Raw genomic sequence first — 23,004 nt, 5'->3', positions numbered from 1 at the left:
TGTAACTTGTACAATATTATGTAACTTGTACAATATTGTACAGTATTACGTAACATATACAATATTATGTAACTTGTACAGTATTATGTAACTTGTACAGTATTATGTAACTTGTACAGTATTATGTAACTTGTACAGTATTATGTAACTTGTACAGTATTATGTAACTTGTACAGTATTATGTAACTTGTACAGTATTATGTAACTTGTACAGTATTATGTAACTTGTACAGTATTATGTAACTTGTACAATATTGTACAGTATTACGTAACATATACAATATTATGTAACTTGTACAGTATTATGTAACTTGTACAGTATTATGTAACTTGTACAGTATTACGTAACTTGTACAGTATTATGTAACTTGTACAGTATTATGTAACTTGTACAATATTGTACATTATTACGTAACTTGTACAATATTATGTAACTTGTACAGTATTATGTAACTTGTACAGTATTACGTAACTTGTACAGTGATATGTAACTTGTACAGTATTATGTAACTTGTACAGTATTACGTAACTTGTACAGTACAATGGAATATAGCTGCTATAGTATAGGATTAAACATTCTTTTTGAAGAATTGATCGATGTGTAAAATCTGGACATTTTATTCACAAACTGAATAAAACTGCGAAGTACTAATATGTTAAGTTTATGTGTAAAATGTTTGGAGTTTACACATTGATTAAAAGAATGTTTGATTCTTATAATTCAAATTTGTTCCCCGTATCAAAAAAAGAAAGAAAAAAGAATAGTTTTCTCTCTAGATCGCCCAACATTACGTTATTTGTCTTCATGTGTATATAAATACATCGTGTTTTCGGATTTATTCTAAATGTGCAAATTCCCGTTCAGCTTTAATTTCGTCTAATCAAAACAATTGTAATAAATAACATTAGAATTATTACAGTATGATTTATGAGGATATGTGACATGTGCAGTACTATGTAAGTTGGACAATATTGTGTAACTTATGCAATACAATATACATTTTCTGCATGATAGTGAGGGAGATATGAAGATTTATTCTTCACCCAAGAATATCATATTCCCCGAGGACAACGCCCGGGGATGATTTTTTCGGGTGTGTGTGCGAATAGATCTCCATATATCCCAAACATTTATGCAATAAATTGTTTATCATACCGAAACAAAGCAAGGCTACAGAAATGTAATCACATACTCCTGCTTCTTCATTCCAGATAAGAAGAAACACACCACATATAGATACAGCTACGAAAGTTCAGGTACTGTAAAGCGTATAAAATCTTAGGATTAGATGACGTGTAAACATGATAGCGCTATAATTATATTCGTCAACTTTTCATGCAAGATCAAAGTCCGTAAGCGCCGAGAATAGGCCTAAATTTTGCGGCAATAATGACGTCTCCATATGAGTGAAAAGTTCTCAAGAGGGGAGTTAAATATTATACAATCAAGCAAGCAAGACCCTGATTGCATGGCTGATGAGCAGTAGTTTTCCATGAGACGGTTCACTTTTTACTCCCTTACCGGTGAAACCATTGGGCACTTTCGTCATTCATTCCTTCCATTTTATTTTTGGTGTTAATTCTTCGTCCGTTTCCTGAAGATAATAAGTGTCAAGAAAAGGCATATACTAAAGCTGTTCGATATGTAATGTGTATTGTAAGATATCTCAAAAGCATTCGACTCAAATAGTGAAATGAACATTACATCCCTTCAAAGTATTCTCCGCGGTCTGAAATACATGATTTCAATTCTCTGAATCCATTTCTGAAATGTGTCACGGTACGCTGATTTAGGTAGACCTCTGAGGCACCGACTGATGGCTGAGCCAAGGGCTTGTCGGGACTTGTAACAACGACCAGATAAGAACTTTTTAAGTTTTGGAAAAAGGAAAAAGTTGCATGGGGCTAGATCCGACTTTGAGAATTGCTTCACAAGCTCAGATGTATGTGATGGAGCATTATCATGAAGTAGACGAACATGCCTAAATCCTGACATAGGGCGTCGTTTATGGTAATATTTCTTGAGCATTTTAGTATAACATCTCGGTAATACCGACCTGTAACACTTTTGCCCTTCGGCATCGGCATTTGAACGGCTATACCATCACATAAGAATTATTTCCCTGACTTTTGCCTTGCCTGGTACAGTCACAGGTCGGCCAGATTTTGCTGCATCTTTGACGGACTCTGTGCCAGTCAGAAATTTCTTTCTCCACTTACGAACTGTCTCATAAGATACCTTATCAGACCCATAAACTTCTCCCGATTCAGTAAAAATCTGCATTACCAAATGACAGAGTTTGTGCGAACTTTTATATAAGCTCCAATTTCTTCAATATGCTCAACCCGTTTCCCAACCATGTTTACAACAGTGGTCAAACAACTGGCTCTGTTGAAATGACTATAAGTTTAAAACTATGTGGAGCTGAAGGCTCGTGTTTATACCGTTGGAAAGGTATTGATCAGAGCTATCCAGGAGTATCATCATCCACAAAATTGTGCAAAGCGTTATCGCGCTGTGGTACAATACACATTACATATCGAACAGCCCTCGTATGTTTTGCATTGCGGTACTTATTGTCGTCAGCGACAATGGGTACATGTACCTAGCGTCAGTTAACATGAGTCGTCCACTGGAATAGATTGTCACCGGCCGTGATAGATGAGAAAGGGGTTTAATACAACTATGGGCATCTCTGTGGTTATAGATGTTTTGTTTCATGCAAATCATCAATTTTTTTAAATTTGTGTGCAATTCCAATATCAATTTTCAATGAAGGTTATGGTAGCCTCATTTCTGGAATTTTAATGTTGTAGATAATTTCTTGATTTGTAATGGCGTAGATAAATTCTAGAATTCTAATTGTCTCTATGATTTCTGGAATTCTAATGGTGTAGATAATACTTGGAATTCTAGCATTATAAACAGTTTTGTGATTCTAATGGTGTAGATAAGTTCTTGGATTCTAATGGATAATTTATGAGATTTCATGGTGTTGATAATTTCTGGGATCGTAATGTTGTAGATACTTTTTAGGATTCTAATGATGTATATAATTTCTAGAATGTTAATGATGTAAACGATTTCTTGGATTGTAATGTTGTAGAAAATTTCCGTGATTCTAATGGTAAGATGATTTTTGTGATTGCAATGGTGTCGATATTTTTTGTATTCTAATGGTGTATATAGATAATCCCAAGGCTTGTGATTCTATTGCAACAGTTGTAAATGGGTTTTTTAATTCTACGACGGTGCAATTTTGTGTGTGTGTTTTACGTCCCGTCGAGAATTTGTCATTCATATTGAGACGTCAGCAGCTGTAAGTGAAGTACCACAAATTTAGACCTATGTTTAGCGATCAGGACTGTAACACTGAGGGTTCACGTGCCAACGCTTGCCGCGACATCCCTTTTAAGGAGGTACTCTACATCGTCATTATGGCCGACTTCCTTTAAAAACATGGATGACAAAAATCTATATCGGCAATATTTGACTTTTCCTTTACAAATTCATTACCTAACCGAGTAGCTCAATAGGTTAGCATGTAGGTCGCAGGTTCAAGCCCAGCAGGGGCTTTAATTTTTTTTTAGATTGCTTTCCACTAAAACTGCATTTTTTGACAAAATAAAGTAAATTTGAAAATTTTCAATTTCAAAAATATTGTTGTACATACCGTCCACTTTTCATCCATATCCAATTTCCCTGGTGTAGCATCACTCCTTAAAGGTCATATCCGAAAGACGCGTGATTCTCACCTCTAAATGCCGAGCGTTTGGGGAAGGAGAAATCACTGCCTGTTGTTATGTGTTAGGTTTGATGTGACCGTCGTAGGGGCGGAGTTCCAACTCACGAACTTCCGTTTACGACGCGAACGCTCTACCACCGAGCTACTTCGATTGGTGTAGATAATACTCGCGATTGATACGATACGCGAAAAATAATGTTCTGTGTATGATCAATTTTTAAATCGAGGCAGGCCACTGAATGATAAGTTGAAGTTATATAGGTTTCAACAGTCTCGTTTAAATTTAACATTTTCCAAAGTCTTTGGATGTTATAAAAAACCAATTTGCAAACAGCACCTGTCATGAAGTCGAATGCTGTCTGAAGTGTTATATACCAATTCTTAGACCGTTCTTTACAAACTAATTTTGACCATGGATTATTCCCTTTACCTGATCTACATACAGGGCTCACATGGGATGCTTGCTCTTCCTAGGCACCAGATACCTAGGCACCTTATTCCACCTCTGGTGTGTCCAGGGGTCCGTGTCTGCCCTACTCTTAATTGTTTATTCTTTGTGGGAGTTATGAGATTGTTCGCTATCTTCACTTTTTCATTTTACTGTTGTAGATTCTACGGAAAAGTGGCAGATAATCGGTTGTGGTGTAGGCATTTCGGTTTTAATACTTCTAACATGCTGCTGCTGTTGCCGTGGAAAGTAAGTATAATTACTGTATGTATATGGAGGAGAAACTGGATTATCACTACTTATCAGATGTTTTATACAGATACTCTCACGAGACTGAGGAGAACAGGAATAACCTTGTCTGTCCATCAGTTTGTGTCAGTTCTATTGTTCGACATACACCATAACATTTGTTACATATCACAAAACATTACATGACACAAATATTTCTTATCAAATTGAGATTGCTTTTGCTTGTTTATACCTACCATTCTAGAATTTTAACCCACAAGTCACAAGTTCTACGTGAAAGGTCACCAGCCTTGACCTAAGTATGGCACTTGTGGTCATTGTAGTGAGGGTTCTTTATCATGTTAATATAACCTGTGTCTGTGGTCATTGTAGTGAGGGTTCTTTATCATGTTAATATCACCTGTGTCTGTGATCATTGTAGTGAGGGCTCTTTATCATGTATCACCTGTGTCTGTGATCATTGTAGTGAGGGTTCTTTATCATGTTAATATCACCTGTGTTTGTGATCATTGTAGTGAGGGTTCTTTATCATGTATCACCTGTGTCTGTGTTCATTGTAGTGAGGACTCTTTATCATGTTAATATCACCTGTGTTTGTGATCATTGTAGTGAGGGTTCTTTATCATGTTAATATCATCTGTGTCTGTGATCATTGTAGTGAGGGCTCTTTATCATGTTAATATCACCTGTGTTTGTGATCATTGTAGTGAGGACTCTTTATCATGTTAATATCACCTGTGTCTGTGGTCATTGAAGTGAGGACTCTTTATCATGTTAATATCACCTGTGTCTGTGACCATTGTAGTGAGGGCTCTTTATCATGTTAATATCACCTGTGTTTGTGGTCATTGTAGTGAGGGTTCTTTATCATGTACCACCTGTGTCTGTGATCATTGTAGTGAGGGCTCTTTATCATGTTAATATCACCTGTGTTTGTGATCATTGTAGTGAGGGCTCTTTATCATGTTAATATCACCTGTGTTTGTGATCATTGTAGTGAGGGTTCTTTATCATGTATCACCTGTGTCTGTGATCATTGTAGTGAGGACTCTTTATCATGTTAATATCACCTGTGTCTGTGATCATTGTAGTGAGGGCTCTTTATCATGTTAATATCACCTGTGTTTGTGGTCATTGTAGTGAGGGTTCTTTATCATGTTAATATCATCTGTGTCTGTAATCATTGTAGTGAGGGTTCTTTATCATGTTAATATCATCTGTGTCTGTGATCATTGTAGTGAGGACTCTTTATCATGTTAATATCACCTGTGTCTGTGATCATTGTAGTGAGGGCTCTTTATCATGTTAATATCACCTGTGTTTGTGATCATTGTAGTGAGAACTCTTTATCATGTATCACCTGTGTCTGTGATCATTGTAGTGAGGGTTCTTTATCATGCATCACCTGTGTCTGTGATCATTGTAGTGAGGGCTCTTTATCATGTTAACATCACCTGTGTCTGTGGTCATTATAGTGAGGGTTCTTTATCATGTTAATATCACCTGTGTCTGTGATCATTGTAGTGAGGGTTCTTTATCATGTTAATATCACCTGTGTTTTTGATCATTGTAGTTAGGGCTCTTTATCATGCATCACCTGTGTTTGTGATCATTGTAGTGAGGGTTCTTTATCATGCATCACCTGTGTTTGTGATCATTGTAGTGAGGACTCTTTATCATGTTAATATCACCTGTGTTTGTGATCATTGTAGTGAGGGCTCTTTATCATGTTAATATCACCTGTGTTTTTGATCATTGTAGTGAGGGTTCTTTATCATGCATCACCTGTGTTTGTGATCATTGTAGTGAGGGTTCTTTATCATGTTAATATCACCTGTGTTTGTGATCATTGTAGTGAGAACTCTTTATCATGTATCACCTGTGTCTGTGATCATTGTAGTGAGGGTTTTTTATCATGTTAATATCACCTGTGTTTGTGATCATTGTAGTGAGGGTTCTTTATCATGTATCACCTGTGTCTGTAGTCATTGTAGTGAGGGCTCTTTATCATGTTAATATCACCTGTGTCTGTGATCATTGTAGTGAGGGTTCTTTATCATGCATCACCTGTGTTTGTGATCATTGTAGTGATGGCTCTTTATCATGTTAATATCACCTGTGTTTGTGGTCATTGTAGTGAGGGCTCTTTATCATGTTAACATCACCTGTGTTTGTGATCATTGTAGTGAGGGCTCTTTATCATGCATCACCTGTGTCTGTGATCATTGTAGTGAGAACTCTTTATCATGTTAACATCACCTGTGTTTGTGATCATTGTAGTGAGGGTTCTTTATCATGCATCACCTGTGTCTGTGATCATTGTAGTGAGAACTCTTTATCATGTTAATATCATCTGTGTTTGTGATCATTGTAGTGAGGGTTCTTTATCATGCATCACCTGTGTCTGTGATCATTGTAGTGAGGACTCTTTATCATGTTAATATCACCTGTGTTTGTGATCATTGTAGTGAGGGTTCTTTATCATGTTAATATCACCTGTGTTTGTGATCATTGTAGTGAGGGTTCTTTATCATGTTAATATCACCTGTGTTTGTGATCATTGTAGTGAGGGCTCTTTATCATGTATCACCTGTGTCTGTGATCATTGTAGTGAGGGTTCTTTATCATGTTAATATCACCTGTGTTTGTGATCATTGTAGTGAGAACTCTTTATCATGTATCACCTGTGTTTGTGATCATTGTAGTGAGGGCTCTTTATCATGTATCACCTGTGTCTGTGATCATTGTAGTGAGAACTCTTTATCATGTTAATATCATCTGTGTCTGTGATCATTGTAGTGAGGGTTCTTTATCATGTTAATATCACCTGTGTCTGTGATCATTATAGTGAGGGCTCTTTATCATGTTAATATCACACTGAGACGTCACCAGCTTGAGGTGAAGTACCACACATTCAGACCTCAGATTAGGATTTAGAGCCGTAGCAGTGAAGATTCGTTGACCTGCCACGACACGGGACCTCCATTTTAATGGTTGTATCCGAAAGACCCGTGATTCTCACTTCTAAATGTCAAATGTTTGGCGAAGGGGTCATTTAAATAGAAGATTCTCGGGTCATACACGACATTCCTGCCATTTTCTCTCTCTAAAACTACACTTTTATCTTCTCAATATGAAGGTCCCGTGGAGATCCGGATTAGAATAGGTCCTCAGTACCCCCTTGTATGTCGTAAGAATAGTTCACTCATATGGAGACGTCACCATTGACAGTGAAGGGCTGCAAAATTTAGGCCTATGCTTGGCGCTTATGGTAATTGAGCAGGGAGGGATCTTTATCGTGCCACACCTGCTGTGACACAGGACTTCGGTTTTTGCCGTCTCATTCGAAGGACCGCCACATTTAATTGCCTCTTACGACAAGCAAGGGGTACTGAGGACCTATTCTAACCCAGATCCCTTCGGGCGAGGGGATAGAAAACACACGAGTTGAATAAATCAAATCAAACCACAAACCATGGAAGATTCTTTTTATCACACGTTAACACTCCGCCAAGGACGGTCCCAAGCCCGGCTGAAAAAGGAGGAGGGTTGGGCGTGGGGCTAGCAACTCCATCCCGTCAAAAAAATAGTGCTACAGAAACTGCAACAACGACATTTGTTGCAGCCCTATGCTCCACCGGAAGCCAACAGGAATAAATAAAATAAAATAAATAATAATACCCCCGGTTATTCATTTACGGTTATGTATTGTTTAGGAATTTTGCTTCCTGGCATTTTGTAAACTAATTAAGTAAAATTAACGTTTGTTTTTGACGTCACAAACAGCGTACGAAAACATAGTATAATAATCAAAATTTATGTAATGGGCGATATCCACTGGATAAAGGAGTAAACACGTGATAAAATATAAAATTGTTAGTTAGGGGTGGATGACAAATATGAATATTTTAAGGTTTCTTCCATCTATTTAATCTTCACAGGAAGTCATCGCAAGCACATAATTCAAATTCGCCCCTCGCACCAAGCTCACAGTTGTGGAGGACGGAAACCAGTGCTGACAGTCAATTAGGAAACATTTCCTTATCAAGTTTACAGCTCCAGTCAAGGCGAAATACAGGTAAGGGTTCAACTGGTTCGATACGCAAGAGCTTGTTCTACGTATGATCAGTTTTTAAATCGAGGCAGGCTACTGACAAACTTAGGGTGCAAGGGTTTCAACAGTCTCGTTTAAAGTCAGCATTTCGCAAATTGCAATATCTATGGTCTTTATAACAATCTAGTTTGTCATTACAACCTACATGTATAGTTAGGTCAAATTTTGTCTGACGTATTTCATACCTATTGTTAGGCCGTTCATGGCACACTGATTTTGATTACGAATAACTCCGTTTATCTGATCAAGATATATGTGACCGGTCGACAGGGGATGCTATTTCTTCCTTGGCACCTGATGTCATCTCTGGTATATCAAGGGGTCCGAGTTTGCCCAACTCTCTATTTTGTATTCCTTTTGGGAGTTATGAGATTGATCACTGTTCGTTATATTCACCTTTCATTACATACAGATACACATGCACAAAGTAAACCAGGGTACAGTCAATATTACGTACAGATACACACGTACAAAGTAAACATGGACACAGTCAATATTACATACAGATACACATGTACAAAGTAAACATGTACACAGTCAATATTACATACAGATACACATGTACAAAGTAAACATGTACACAGTCAATATTACATACAGATACACACGTACAAAGTAAACATGTACACAGTCAATATTACATACAGATACACATGTACAAAGTAAACATGTACACAGTCAATATTACATACAGATACACATGTACAAAGTAAACATGTACACAGTCAATATTACATACAGATACACACGTACAAAGTAAACATGTACACAGTCAATATTACATACAGATACACACGTACAAAGTAAACATTTACACAGTCAATATTACATACAGATACACATGTACAAAGTAAACATGTACACAGTCAATATTACATACAGATACACACGTACAAAGTAAACATTTACACAGTCAATATTACATACAGATACACACGTACAAAGTAAACATTTACACAGTCAATATTACATACAGATACACATGTACAAAGTAAACATGGACACAGTCAATATTACATACAGATACATGTACAAAGTAAACATATACACAGTCAATATTACATACAGATACACATGTACAAAGTAAACATGGACACAGTCAATATTACATACAGATACACATGTACAAAGTAAACATATACACAGTCAATATTACATACAGATACACATGTACAAAGTAAACATGTACACAGTCAATATTACATACAGAGACATGTACAAAGTAAACATGTACACAGTCAATATTACATACAGATACACATGTACAAAGTAAACATGTACACAGTCAATATTACTTACAGATACACATGTACAAAGTAAACATATACACAGTCAATATTACATACAGATACACATGTACAAAGTAAACATGTACACAGTCAATATTACATACAGATACACATGTACAAAGCAAACATGTACACAGTCAATATTACATACAGATACACATGTACAAAGTAAACATGTACAGTCAATATTACATACAGATACACATGTACAAAGCAAACATGTACACAGTCAATATTACATACAGATACACATGTACAAAGTAAACATGTACACAGTCAATATTACATACAGATACACATGTACAAAGTAAACATGTACACAGTCAATATTACATACAGATACACATGTACAAAGTAAACATGTACAGTCAATATTACATACAGATACACACGTACAAAGTAAACATGTACACAGTCAATATTACATACAGATACATGTACAAAGTAAACATGGACACAGTCAATATTACATACAGATACACACGTACAAAGTAAACATGTACACAGTCAATATTACATACAGATACACGTACAAAGTAAACATGTACACAGTCAATATTACATACAGATACACGTACAAAGTAAACATGTACACAGTCAATATTACATACAGATACACACATACAAAGTAAACATGTACACAGTCAATATTACATACAGATACATGTACAAAGTAAACATATACACAGTAAATATTACATACAGATACACATGTACAAAGTAAACATGGACACAGTCAATATTACATACAGATACATGTACAAAGTAAACATGGACACAGTCAATATTACATACAGATACACATGTACAAAGTAAACATGTACACAGTCAATATTACATACAGATACACATGTACAAAGTAAACATGGACACAGTCAATATTACATACAGATACACATGTACAAAGTAAACATATACACAGTCAATATTACATACAGATACACATGTACAAAGTAAACATGGACACAGTCAATATTACATACAGATACACATGTACAAAGTAAACATGGACACAGTCAATATTACATACAGATACATGTACAAAGTAAACATGTACACAGTCAATATTACATACAGATACACACGTACAAAGTAAACATGGACACAGTCAATATTACATACAGATACACATGTACAAAGTAAACATGGACACAGTCAATATTACATACAGATACACATGTACAAAGTAAACATATACACAGTCAATATTACATACAGATACACACGTACAAAGTAAACATTTACACAGTCAATATTACATACAGATACACACGTACAAAGTAAACATGTACACAGTCAATATTACATACAGATACACATGTACAAAGTAAACATGTACACAGTCAATATTACATACAGATACACACGTACAAAGTAAACATGTACACAGTCAATATTACATACAGATACACACGTACAAAGTAAACATGTACACAGTCAATATTACATACAGATACATGTACAAAGTAAACATATACACAGTCAATATTACATACAGATACACATGTACAAAGTAAACATGTACACAGTCAATATCACATACAGATACACACGTACAAAGTAAACATGTACACAGTCAATATCACATACAGATACACATGTACAAAGTAAACATATACACAGTCAATATTACATACAGATACACACGTACAAAGTAAACATGTACACAGTCAATATTACATACAGATACACATGTACAAAGTAAACATGTACACAGTCAATATTACATACAGATACACATGTACAAAGTAAACATGTACACAGTCAATATCACATACAGATACACATGTACAAACATTGACACAGTCAAGAAAACGGGTAAATATTTGTGTTCAGTCAAGATTAAAAGAATCGAGTACAATGTAAAAATGGAAACTATCAAAATTGAATACAGTTACATGGTGGAGTACCCATTCGACATAGCCACGCCTTGGAATCTCATCTGCATGTTGAACAAAGTTTCTGATTAAGATTAGTGCGAGAGGAGATACGGCTAAGTAACATGTAATTAAAAAGGCATACGTATAAAGGAAGTCTTACAGAAGGATCGGAGTGGCATTCCGTGTCTACATCTATCAAAAAGTCAAAAATCAATCTCACAACTCCTATAAAGAATAGAAAACCGCGAGTAAGGAAACACAGACCCCTGGACACACCAGAGAAACACAGACCCCTGGACACACCAGAGGCGGGATCAGACAAACACGGACCCCTGGACACACCAGAGGCGGGATCAGGTGTCTAGGAGGAGTAAGCATCTCCTGTCGATCGCCGGTCACACCGTGACTCCTATATCGTGATTGGAGTAAGCCGTAGTCAAAACCAGTATGTAAGGAACAACCAAACAATTGGTATAAAACGTCAGATTGTATTCGACATAATGACAGGAAAAGGCTAATATAACGATCGGTGATCAATCTGACAACACCTTTAAGAAATAAAAAATTAAGAGTTGGGCAAACACGGACCCCTGGATATACCAGAGGTGGGATCATGTTCCTAAGAAGAGTAGTCACCCCCTGTCGACTGGTCACAAACAAACTCCTATTTCAGTAGTTATATTTCTTCAAATGTCTTACATAGAATCTGACAGGAAAATAACTATCCCCTGAACTTCTAGGGCCTGTAATACATACATATACATACACACAAATACATATTTTTTTTACATTATGTAAAAAGGAATTAGTTGAGGAGGGTATATTATTTGGGTAAAGGTATAAGCGTAAACTGCCAGGGGTAAGTGATATGTTTATGGTATGTTTCGGTGTTTTGGTGTATAAATTTTAATGGCTGTGGGCATGTGTTATAGCCGGGAAACTACAGTTAGCAGAAGTGAATGATACCTGCAGCAGTCCTTAAAGGTTAAAATGTATAACTGTCAGCCACTCCTGTCACCAGAGGTGTTTCTTCAGGAGTGTCAGACAGTTGAGGGTGTAAGTAAATGAGTAGGGATGGGCGTGTATAGAGTATGTATGGATGTGACGCAGCGTATCTATGAGGCATTTAACACCGGCCCAGGGTTAAGCCCCGGACCACTGCCAGCAGACAACTTCTGACTTGACATATTATCAACCCCACAAAAACCGCTACGATGATACAGAATAATGAGAATAAGAGAAGATGCACCAAAAGCCAGTGGTCGAATCCTACCCCAACTGGGGCATCTCTACAATAAGATACGAAGTTCGAGCCAAAAGCAATTAGTAGAACTTAGATATTGAGTATGGATGGATGTGATGCATCGTATCGATGAGGCAATTGGCACCGGTCCAGGGTTAAGCCCCGGGGCACTGCCAGCAGACAAATTCTGACCTGACATAGTGCCAACGCCACACAAACTGCTACGATGAAAGAAGATGAGAGAAGATGCAGCCAAAAGCAAATGGTCGAATCCTACCCCAACTGGGGCATCTCTACAATAAGATACGAAGTTCGAGCCAAGAGCAATTAGTCACACTTAGATGTAGTTAGTATATCCTGTGGATGTGATAAAGTTTAATATTGCTGGTACGATGGTGTTAATGTTGCAGGCGGATATGGTTAGCAATCAGCCAAACTGGTCTCTTTTATACTAGCAACTAAAAATAACTCACACCCGACTCACTCTTACGATAACCCATTCGCATCAAAATCAAAACAAACGAAAATAAAAAACGCTAAATCAGCAAAACTGAATCAACTTCATTACACAGTGAATGAAGGATATTTGTCATTCTTTATAAATCAATCGTCTGCATTCCGAGATCGATAAACATGTAGACAAACATGGCGACGCACAGACAAGATAACCCTCTGTCATGAATGTATAGTTTCCTTGGACTGTGTATTCATAACAGTTGATATAATCCATCGATATATAGATCATGATTAATACGATGCTTACCGCCATTTCAACGATGGAATTTTGTGTGTTTATGTGTTGACGTCATGCGCAAATTAACCGAATGGCGAGGCGGCGACATAATATGCTGGTTTCGAGATATGTCCGAGTTATTTCCCTTTGGAGAACTCTCGTACATAGTAAGGCGCTAAAGAATTTGTTTACACGCGGGAGTGGGACAGATATTCATCACAGCGTAAGTGAATGTACTCAGTAAGTTTCTCATACGCTGTTTGATAACCCGAATTCGACTGATACACAAACTAAGTAAGTGATAAGTATTTAGGGAGTAATTAAATACATAGAATTCTTATCCTATCACGTTATTTTGTTCGTCATAAGTACCATATCCAAGATATTTCTTGCAAATATGACATTGTTTGTATGTTTCCACTTCGGTAAAACATTTCTTTCGATAGTATTAAGTATTTCCCACATTTACATATTTAAAGAGAAGCCGCTTTTAATACATTTCATCGTCTTCCTCGTTGGCTGTATATCCACTCTGTCCCACTTAGGCATTCAAAGTTCCACTAAATGCACCTCCTATACAGAAGAGTTCGTATCTCGAAACTGGCGTATTCAATTGATGTTTCATTTGTCGGTGTTAGGGCCGTTTAAACGATGATAGCATCGTATTAATCATGATCTATTTGTAGAATAATCTTCCGATAACTGAATCCTCGCGTCTTGGGAGATAGATCCGCGAAATAAAGTTGTAAGAGGTAGGTAAAGCAGAGACACCAGCTGTTGTCACTGAATTCCCACTTTTCAATATGGAGTTCGCTCTGACTCTCCCTCCCACATATCACAATATAAAAGCGGGGGTATGAGTCAGAGGAATCTCGGATTATTGAAAGAAAGGTATGATATTGCTGCTGTGTCTCAGATGATATTTGTGGCACACTAACTTCGTCTATTGAATTTTAAAAACTTTAATGATTTTTTTTCTTCTTTTCAGATACAAGTACTACGAACCAAAGTGCTCCTCTTGCACTACAATCCACAAATGATGCCCATTTTGACCCCCCGCCTTCCTATGAGTCGGTCATGTCGCAGGAAAACGTTCGCTAGATATTCAACTAATAGATGGGGACTAAAATTATTTTAATCACTCCTAAACATTTTTGTGACGTCATCTTGTTATTTTGCGCTTTCAAAATTCTCCCTCGGACAATTTCTGTCCGATAAAGTTATATATTGATGACGTTATTACCGTTGTCAGTCGGATATCTACGGATAGCAATAGAACTAAGAAAGAGAAATGACACAAGGCGGATAAGAACGGGTGTTGATTATCTATTCACGCACTGGATGTCGTAAATAATCCAGAAACATTCAGATTCTAAATACATGTCTACTTTACAAATTATTTGAACAATATCTTTCAATAAATTCTTTTCGGCTAAGTGCATTCAAAATGTGATACAATTATAATGATTAAGCTGAATGTCTACCAGACTGAGTGTTGATCTCAATGAAGGAAGGCACAACTACACAACGGATATACATGTATTTTATGTTTATTCAACAACTTGTTAACAAAAATCAACAAACATTGATATTTCAAAAGTTTTAACATATTTAATATTAACATTGTTGAAATTGACGGCACATCCGGGAGCCCGTTTTACAAAAAAACTTAACACAAAGTCGCAAATCTGATATTGTTTTATACAGTTATAAGTTTAATAGAATAAATTAAAACGTGTCCGAGACTTAGATTTTCAGCATTGTTTTTTCATTATTTTACATTGGAGCGAATGGTCTTACAATAAACAAGAAAATTCCAGTATGTAAAGTTTGTCGTTAGTCTTAAGTTGTTTTGTAAAACGTGCCCCAGAAAGTTGAAATGTGTTTTCTCAGCACATGGGAAGAAAAGGAGTTCACACTTTGTGTAGATTCAAGGGTCATGACAAAATTCAAAAGTTCCGTCACCAGTCACATCGCAGACCAGTGAAAGTGTCCCAGCACTTACAGGACTATCTGAAACAATGAGTAACAAGATCCGATTCAGTGTCAAATAAATTTCTTTTTTAAATTGAGTTCTGTTGGTTATTTAGATTATACGCCTGGTACAACATTGGAGGGTGTGACTTGCCCTGTGCACATGCTTAGTGCATTAGCTATCTCTATTCTGACCACCATCTGGAAAAACATTGAAGCATCAAAAGGTGAAGATAACGAACAGTTGATCAATCTCATAACTCCCAAAAAGAATACAAAATATAGAGTTGGACAAACACGGACCCCTGGACACACCAAAGGTGGGATCAGGTGCCTAGGAGTAAACATCCCCTGTCGACTGGTCACACCCGCCGTGAGCCCTATAAGGCTAAAAGTGGTGGATCTAAAACAATGGTTGGCGTATTCGTTTGATAATAATGTTCAGGAACTATTTCATAAATTGACATCTAGGGGTTCATTTTTATACAACACGGGGTCATCATTAAAGGAATTGTTTTATGAATGAAGGAAAAGTATGTCTGTATGGTCTGTAGGCACTTTTCAAACAACTTCAGTGGCCTCCTCTTAATTTTGTATTCTTTATAGGATTTCTGAGATTGAATACTGCTCGTTATTTTCTCCTTGGTGACTTTCAGCGGGAAAACAACAAATCAGACAGAGGAGGGTACTCTCTTGGGGATGTCACACTCGAACATTTGCTTGGTTTTAAATTCACAGAAACTGTTAAACTGCTTGATGACATTAAAGGATCTTACTACACATCCCTTCAGCAATAAGTTCTCAGTTGGTTATCTTACTAGGCTATGTGAGTAACAATATTCCTCCGTTTACCTCAACAAAATAGAGGGTTCACGGCGCGCGGGTGTAAACAGTCAACAGGCGATGCTTACTCCTCCTAGGCCCCCCATCACACCTCTGGTATGTTCAGGGGCCATGTTTGCGCTACTCGTTATGAGATTGATCCCCGTTCGTTATCTTCACTTTCTCACAAGCTGCAATGATGAATTATTTTTATGTTATGGTGAGCTTGTAATATCGGTACATTGCACCGGCAGCGTGTTTTTCGTGTGTTTATTTTATACAATGTACATCTCTTTTATACGAACTATGCTTCAATTCCACGTTGATAACCCATCTTCTACTACAAGTTCCTTTCAAAAAAAAAGAAATTCTTTAAACTCCAGGGTCAGTTTAAACCACATTTAATATCCCAGACATATGGGACAAATGTATACGAGATACATACCTACTGAATACCAAGACTTCACTCTTACACACAGACATACATTAATGGATCCAATAAATTAAAATAATTCAAAAGAAATAAAGGTATTTCTCTGACAAATTTTCTGGGCAATACCTGTATTCATAAAGAAAAAAAAATCTGGAAAACAAAAACAAGGTTTTTCTACCAAGTGATACTACGACCTTCGCCTTTAACCTTCAGAAACAACGGACATCTTCCGCTTGGCATAATGTGCATGTGTACCAAATTTGACAGTCTTAGCTCCAATGGTTTTGTCTGCATCCTGCCTACATGGTTTTCCTACAAAGACCTTGACTAAGACTAAAACTAAGACCTTGACCTTGAAGAACAAAAGGCGTCCTCCACTTGGCATGAGGAATATGTGTACCACGTCTGATGGTCCTAGCCCCAATAGTTTGGTTTGTATTCTGCTTACAAGGTTGTACCAAGTTGTAAGATCCTGGAGCTTGCGGTTCATTTTGCATACAAGATATGGACAGACAGATGGACTACCATAATACATCTTGTCTTCGATGGGCATATGATAATGAACATGATTAAGGGCAATAACTTGATTAATTGAATTTGTATTGTTTAACATCCCTCTTGAGAATTTTTCACTCATATGGAAGGTGAAGATAACGAACAGTGATCAATCTCCTAACCCTATAATCAATACAAAATAGATAGTTGGGCAAACACCGACCCCTAGACACACCAGAGGTGGGATCAAGTGCCCAGGAGGAGTAAGCATCCCCTGTCGACCGTCACGATTGCAGGCTTCAAAATTACAGCCTTTGAGCAGGGGTGGGTGGGGTGGGTGGGTGTGTCTTTATCGTGCCACACTTGCTGTGACACGAGACCTCGGTTTATGTGGTCTCATCCAAGGACCGCCCCATTTGGTCACCTCTTATGACAAGCAAGGGGTAATGACGACCTATTCTATCCTGGAATTGAAGTAAAACGTTAAATGATTGGTTAACTTAAACATAATTTGTTCGAATTATTAATGAAGTAAAGGAGTAATCGATGAAGGACAGAAGCAATTAAGAACAAAGAGAGGTAACTCATTCTGACAAAGAGTTATTTTTAATCTAACCTTACAGCAGTTATGCCCCGACTGGTAGAATTTCGCATTCAATTGTGCTTCGAATTCTAGACATCTAAACCTTGCAAAATGTTAAAGAACCATTGGTTGTATCTTATACATTGACAAAACACAGCTGAGATTCACTCCAAACAGTTAAGAAAAGGAATTCCATTATATTCTTAATCTTCTTGTTCAAGTCCAAATTTTATAATTGGTCCCAGCAAGTTCTCCAGCTCTTCCTTTTTCAGAAAGTTGTATGGTTTTGTAAACGTGAAGGAAGGCCTATCACCATCAGAATGCTTCAATCTGCCCTCCTTCAATTTCAGATATTGATTAGGTGTCATTCCAAGTTCTGCAACTGTTACCTGGAATAAGAGGAAACTCAAATTTATTTTTTCCCCTTGGCTTCTTCGGTCATAATGTATTTAGCTTGCCTCTATCAATGCTTTCAAATCAAAACAATTTTACTACGCATCCCCAGTTTAGCCCCTGCCCTTATTGTGTAAACCGTAACAGAAGAATTATCATATGTAAATCAGTTTAGTAGAGAATCCTTTCTTAATCATTATCAGTTTACATGTAAAATAGTGGTTCACTTACACATACAATTATGTATTTGTAATGTACATGTAAGAAACGAAAAAATATGTATTTATATCGGAATGTAATTTGTTTATAGGTATCAACACTTCACCAAAAGTTCCGTCCTTTTGCAAGGTCAACCTGTCTTATTATTTAATTTTAATTTAATTTACTTGAACAAAAGGTCAATCGATGAGAAGCCAAGTTTTCTTGAAAAAAAATTAATTCCGAAGATTCACAGTCAGAATTTTACAAGCAAAATATTTACAAATCGGCAAACGATAAGATGTGCTGTTGGATCTGTAGTTTAAACTTATCAAGTTCATTATTGTTTTTGTCAATCTCGAAGTTAACAACAGTCTGACCAATAGCCTTAGTACTTAAGCCCTCAAAGCTCGTGCTTCGTACTTCACCGCATATTGTAACGTAGTGCAGTAGGCTGTTACGTCATAGCTATCTGACTGTTGTCGGACACCATTTTGTCCCTCGTGAATCGAGCATTTATATTGAACAGTATCGATATTTCGGTGAATCGTTTCAGCCCTAGTGGTTGTAAAGAAGATTTTTGAAAATTTGTTAATTTTTGTCCCATCCCCGAGGCCTAAAGAGTAAAGACCCATAAACATACTTTTTTTTGTTTCTTTTGAACTTTTGTTTTGTTTTGAAAACATGAAAGGTGATGTGAATAGTTGACCACTAAAAAGTCATAAAACATATTGTATGACACAATCATTTGATTGTGTCACCAAAACATATTGTTTTAACCTTCCTTTCACCCAAATCTATTTTCAACTTCGAATTTGTTGGATGTTTTTTTTATTTTTAGGGGGGAAGGGGTGTGTGCGTAAAAACTTACACAGGTTTGCTGGACAACAATCCCGTAGACTGAATTACAATGGATTGATTGATCAAACTTCAACAAGAGCTCGCCACAGTGTTGTCCTATCAGGTTATCTGAAATCTGTGGGAGGTCCTGATGACACTTTGTACTGTACACTGTGGAGGAGGAGGAGGAGGAAGAGGTGGAGGAGGAGGAAGAAGAGGAGGAGGACACTTCAGTGTATTCAGATCTGTTTCCCGTCTTACTACTCGATGAAGATGACGTACTTTCTTTAGGCAATGGTTTATCTTTTTTCACCTGTGAATTGTAATATTCAGTTTAATTACATATCTTAGACCAGAAACTATTTACACATCATTGGATATCTTTTAAAATTTAAATTAAGAGAGACCATAGGCTTTTCAATACTCATATACATTTTTAACATCTTCAGTGCTTGGATATTTCATTGAAACAAGAGGTCCATGAGCCAAAACACTTGCATACAATATTATACTGATTTTTCGGAAAAAAATAAGCAGTCCTCCTAAATCTACAAATGAACATTATTATTATTCCAATGCCATTTATTACAATCATTTTGATTGGACAAAAATAAATCTAGTAAACGAGAATTTACACATCAATAAATCCAAAAACGCTATGTATACATGCGTGCCTGAAAACAAATAACATAGTGCGGGGAAATCATTAAAATTGATAATACAGCTAGGAACAAAGTGGAATTATAAGAATCAAACATTCTTTTTAAAAAATTCATCAATGTGAAAACTCTGGACATTTTACTCACAAACTTAACATAACAGTGCTTCCCACTTTTATTTAGCTTGTTAGTAAAATGTCCAGAGTTTACACATCGACAAATTCTTAAAAATGAATGTTTAATCCTATAATAACTTTCAGCCATCAATTTTGTATTCACTCTAGGCAAAAGACAAGGGACCATTACAAGATGTTTTCAAATTAATTAGAAATTTCAAGCATATTTGATTTGAGAATTTCGAATTTTTTAGGTTGGAATACAATGCAATATATACCGATGTGCAATAATACAAAATTTAATATTGACATTTTAAAGGTCAATACAATGCTTTAGCTACCCAATAATAGTCAACGGGCCCATAAAGTGAGGTAAATATTGTACTTTTGGGTAGGTAAAGCATCATATTGACCAAAAACCCTCAATAACTGTTAATGTATATGTGTAGCAGTCAGCCGAGTTCGATCGCTGATGGCCAGTTAGTTTATATCACAAAATAATGTAAGGTACTTAGCTCACACACTACAACCACAGATTGTTCACACTTACCTCACACACTACAACCACATAATGTTCACACTTACCTCACACACTTATCTCACACTCCAACCACATAGTGTTCACACTTACCTCACACACTCCAACCACATAGTGTTCACACTTACCTCACACACTTATCTCACACTCCAACCACATAGTGTTCACACTTACCTCACACACTACAACCACATAGTGTTCACACTTACCTCACATACTACAACCACATAGTGTTCACACTTACCTCACACACTACAACCACATAGTGTTCACACTTACCTCACACACTGCAACCACATAATGTTCACACTTACCTCACACACTACAACCACATAATGTTCACACTTACCTCACACACTTATCTCACACTCCAACCACATAGTGTTCACACTTATCTCACACACTACAACCACATAGTGATCACACTTACCTCACACACTACAACCACATAATGTTCACACTTACCTCACACACTTATCTCACACTCCAACCACATAGTGTTCACACTTATCTCACACACTACAACCACATAGTGATCACACTTACCTCACACACTGCAACCACATAATGTTCACACTTACCTCACATACTACAACCACATAGTGTTCACACTTACCTCACACACTACAACCACATAGTGTTCACACTTACCTCACACACTGCAACCACATAATGTTCACACTTACCTCACATACTACAACCACATAGTGTTCACACTTACCTCACACACTGCAACCACATAATGTTCACACTTACCTCACATACTACAACCACATAGTGTTCACACTTACCTCACACACTGCAACCACATAATGTTCACACTTACCTCACACACTACAACCACATAGTGTTCACACTTACCTCACAGTACAACCACATAGTGTTCACACTTACCTCACAGTACAACCACATAATGTTCACACTTACCTCACACACTACAACCACATAGTGTTCACACTTACCTCACATACTACAACCACATAGTGTTCACACTTACCTCACACACTGCAACCACATAATGTTCACACTTACCTCACATACTACAACCACATAGTGTTCACACTTACCTCACACACTGCAACCACATAATGTTCACACTTACCTCACATACTACAACCACATAGTGTTCACACTTACCTCACACACTGCAACCACATAATGTTCACACTTACCTCACATACTACAACCACATAGTGTTCACACTTACCTCACACACTGCAACCACATAATGTTCACACTTACCTCACACTACAACCACATAGTGTTCACACTTACCTCACACACTACAACCACATAATGTTCACACTTACCTCACAAACTACAACCACATAGTGTTCACACTTACCTCACACACTACAACCACATAGTGTTCACACTTACCTCACACACTACAACCACATAGTGTTCACACTTACCTCACACACTACAACCACATAGTGTTCACACTTACCTCACACACTACAACCACATAGTGTTCACACTTACCTCACACACTACAACCACATAGTGTTCACACTTACCTCACACACTACAACCACATAGTGTTCACACTTACCTCACACTACAACCACATAATGTTCACACTTACCTCACACACTACTACCAGTGTTCACACTTACCTCACACACTAAAACCACATAGTGTTCAGGCCTCCTCTCTTCCCCCTCATTAATTCTGTGATGATAATATATTATATCTGGAGCTCCTCTAACTTCGGTATTTCTAATTTCTAATGATTCCACTTGTACATTGGGTTGAAAACTGGGGAAAAAAATCTTTTAGTTTATAATTATATATCATACATTCCCCTGGCTTAGTTCTTGTTTCACTAGTATCATCGAAGAATATGGACACTAACAAGTTTATTGTGTGCATGCATCATTCCTATTTTATTTAGCATTCATTTGCCATTTTCTTTTCTTGTTTGTTTCAATAAATTAAAACATGCCATTATAAGGGGTAAATAATGAAAGCAGTTGAGAGGGGGGCTGGAGCTTTGCTAAATACATGTATCATAAGTCTAGATTCTCAATATACATTCAGTATCATAAGTCTAGATTCTCAATACATTCAGTATCATAAGTCTAGATTCTCAATACATTGAGTATCATAAGTCTAGATTCTCAATTCATTCAGTATCATAAGTCTAGATTCTCAATACATTGAGTATCATAAGTCTAGATTCTCAATACATTCAGTATCATAAGTCTAAATTCTCAATTCATTCAGTATCATACATATAAGTCTAGAT

General features: G+C 36.8%; 2 protein-coding genes across 2 annotated transcripts in view; one reads left to right on the top strand and one right to left on the bottom strand.

Moving 5' to 3' along the window:
- LOC125665959 (uncharacterized) overlaps positions 1-14,893 on the top strand; it is a 36,132-nt gene extending 21,239 nt beyond the window's left edge. The window contains exons 4-7 of the mRNA XM_048898996.2: positions 1,213-1,257; positions 4,356-4,443; positions 8,385-8,521; positions 14,691-14,893. Of these exons, the coding sequence (XP_048754953.1) occupies positions 1,213-1,257; positions 4,356-4,443; positions 8,385-8,521; positions 14,691-14,803 (383 nt within the window). The 3' untranslated portion in view covers positions 14,804-14,893. The remainder of the gene's footprint in view (positions 1-1,212; positions 1,258-4,355; positions 4,444-8,384; positions 8,522-14,690) is intronic.
- A 341-nt stretch (positions 14,894-15,234) lies between these two features.
- The window catches only part of LOC125665949 (uncharacterized), a 16,373-nt gene continuing 8,603 nt past the window's right edge, over positions 15,235-23,004 (bottom strand). The window contains exons 4-6 of the mRNA XM_056151203.1: positions 22,373-22,514; positions 19,472-19,753; positions 15,235-18,398 (exon numbers count right to left, since the gene is read on the bottom strand). Coding sequence (XP_056007178.1) covers positions 18,213-18,398; positions 19,472-19,753; positions 22,373-22,514 — 610 coding nt within the window. The 3' untranslated portion in view covers positions 15,235-18,212. The remainder of the gene's footprint in view (positions 18,399-19,471; positions 19,754-22,372; positions 22,515-23,004) is intronic.

Source organism: Ostrea edulis, chromosome 10 (assembly GCF_947568905.1).
Source record: "Ostrea edulis chromosome 10, xbOstEdul1.1, whole genome shotgun sequence".
NCBI lineage: Eukaryota > Metazoa > Mollusca > Bivalvia > Ostreida > Ostreidae > Ostrea > Ostrea edulis.
This window is presented reverse-complemented; position numbering and strand designations above follow the sequence as displayed.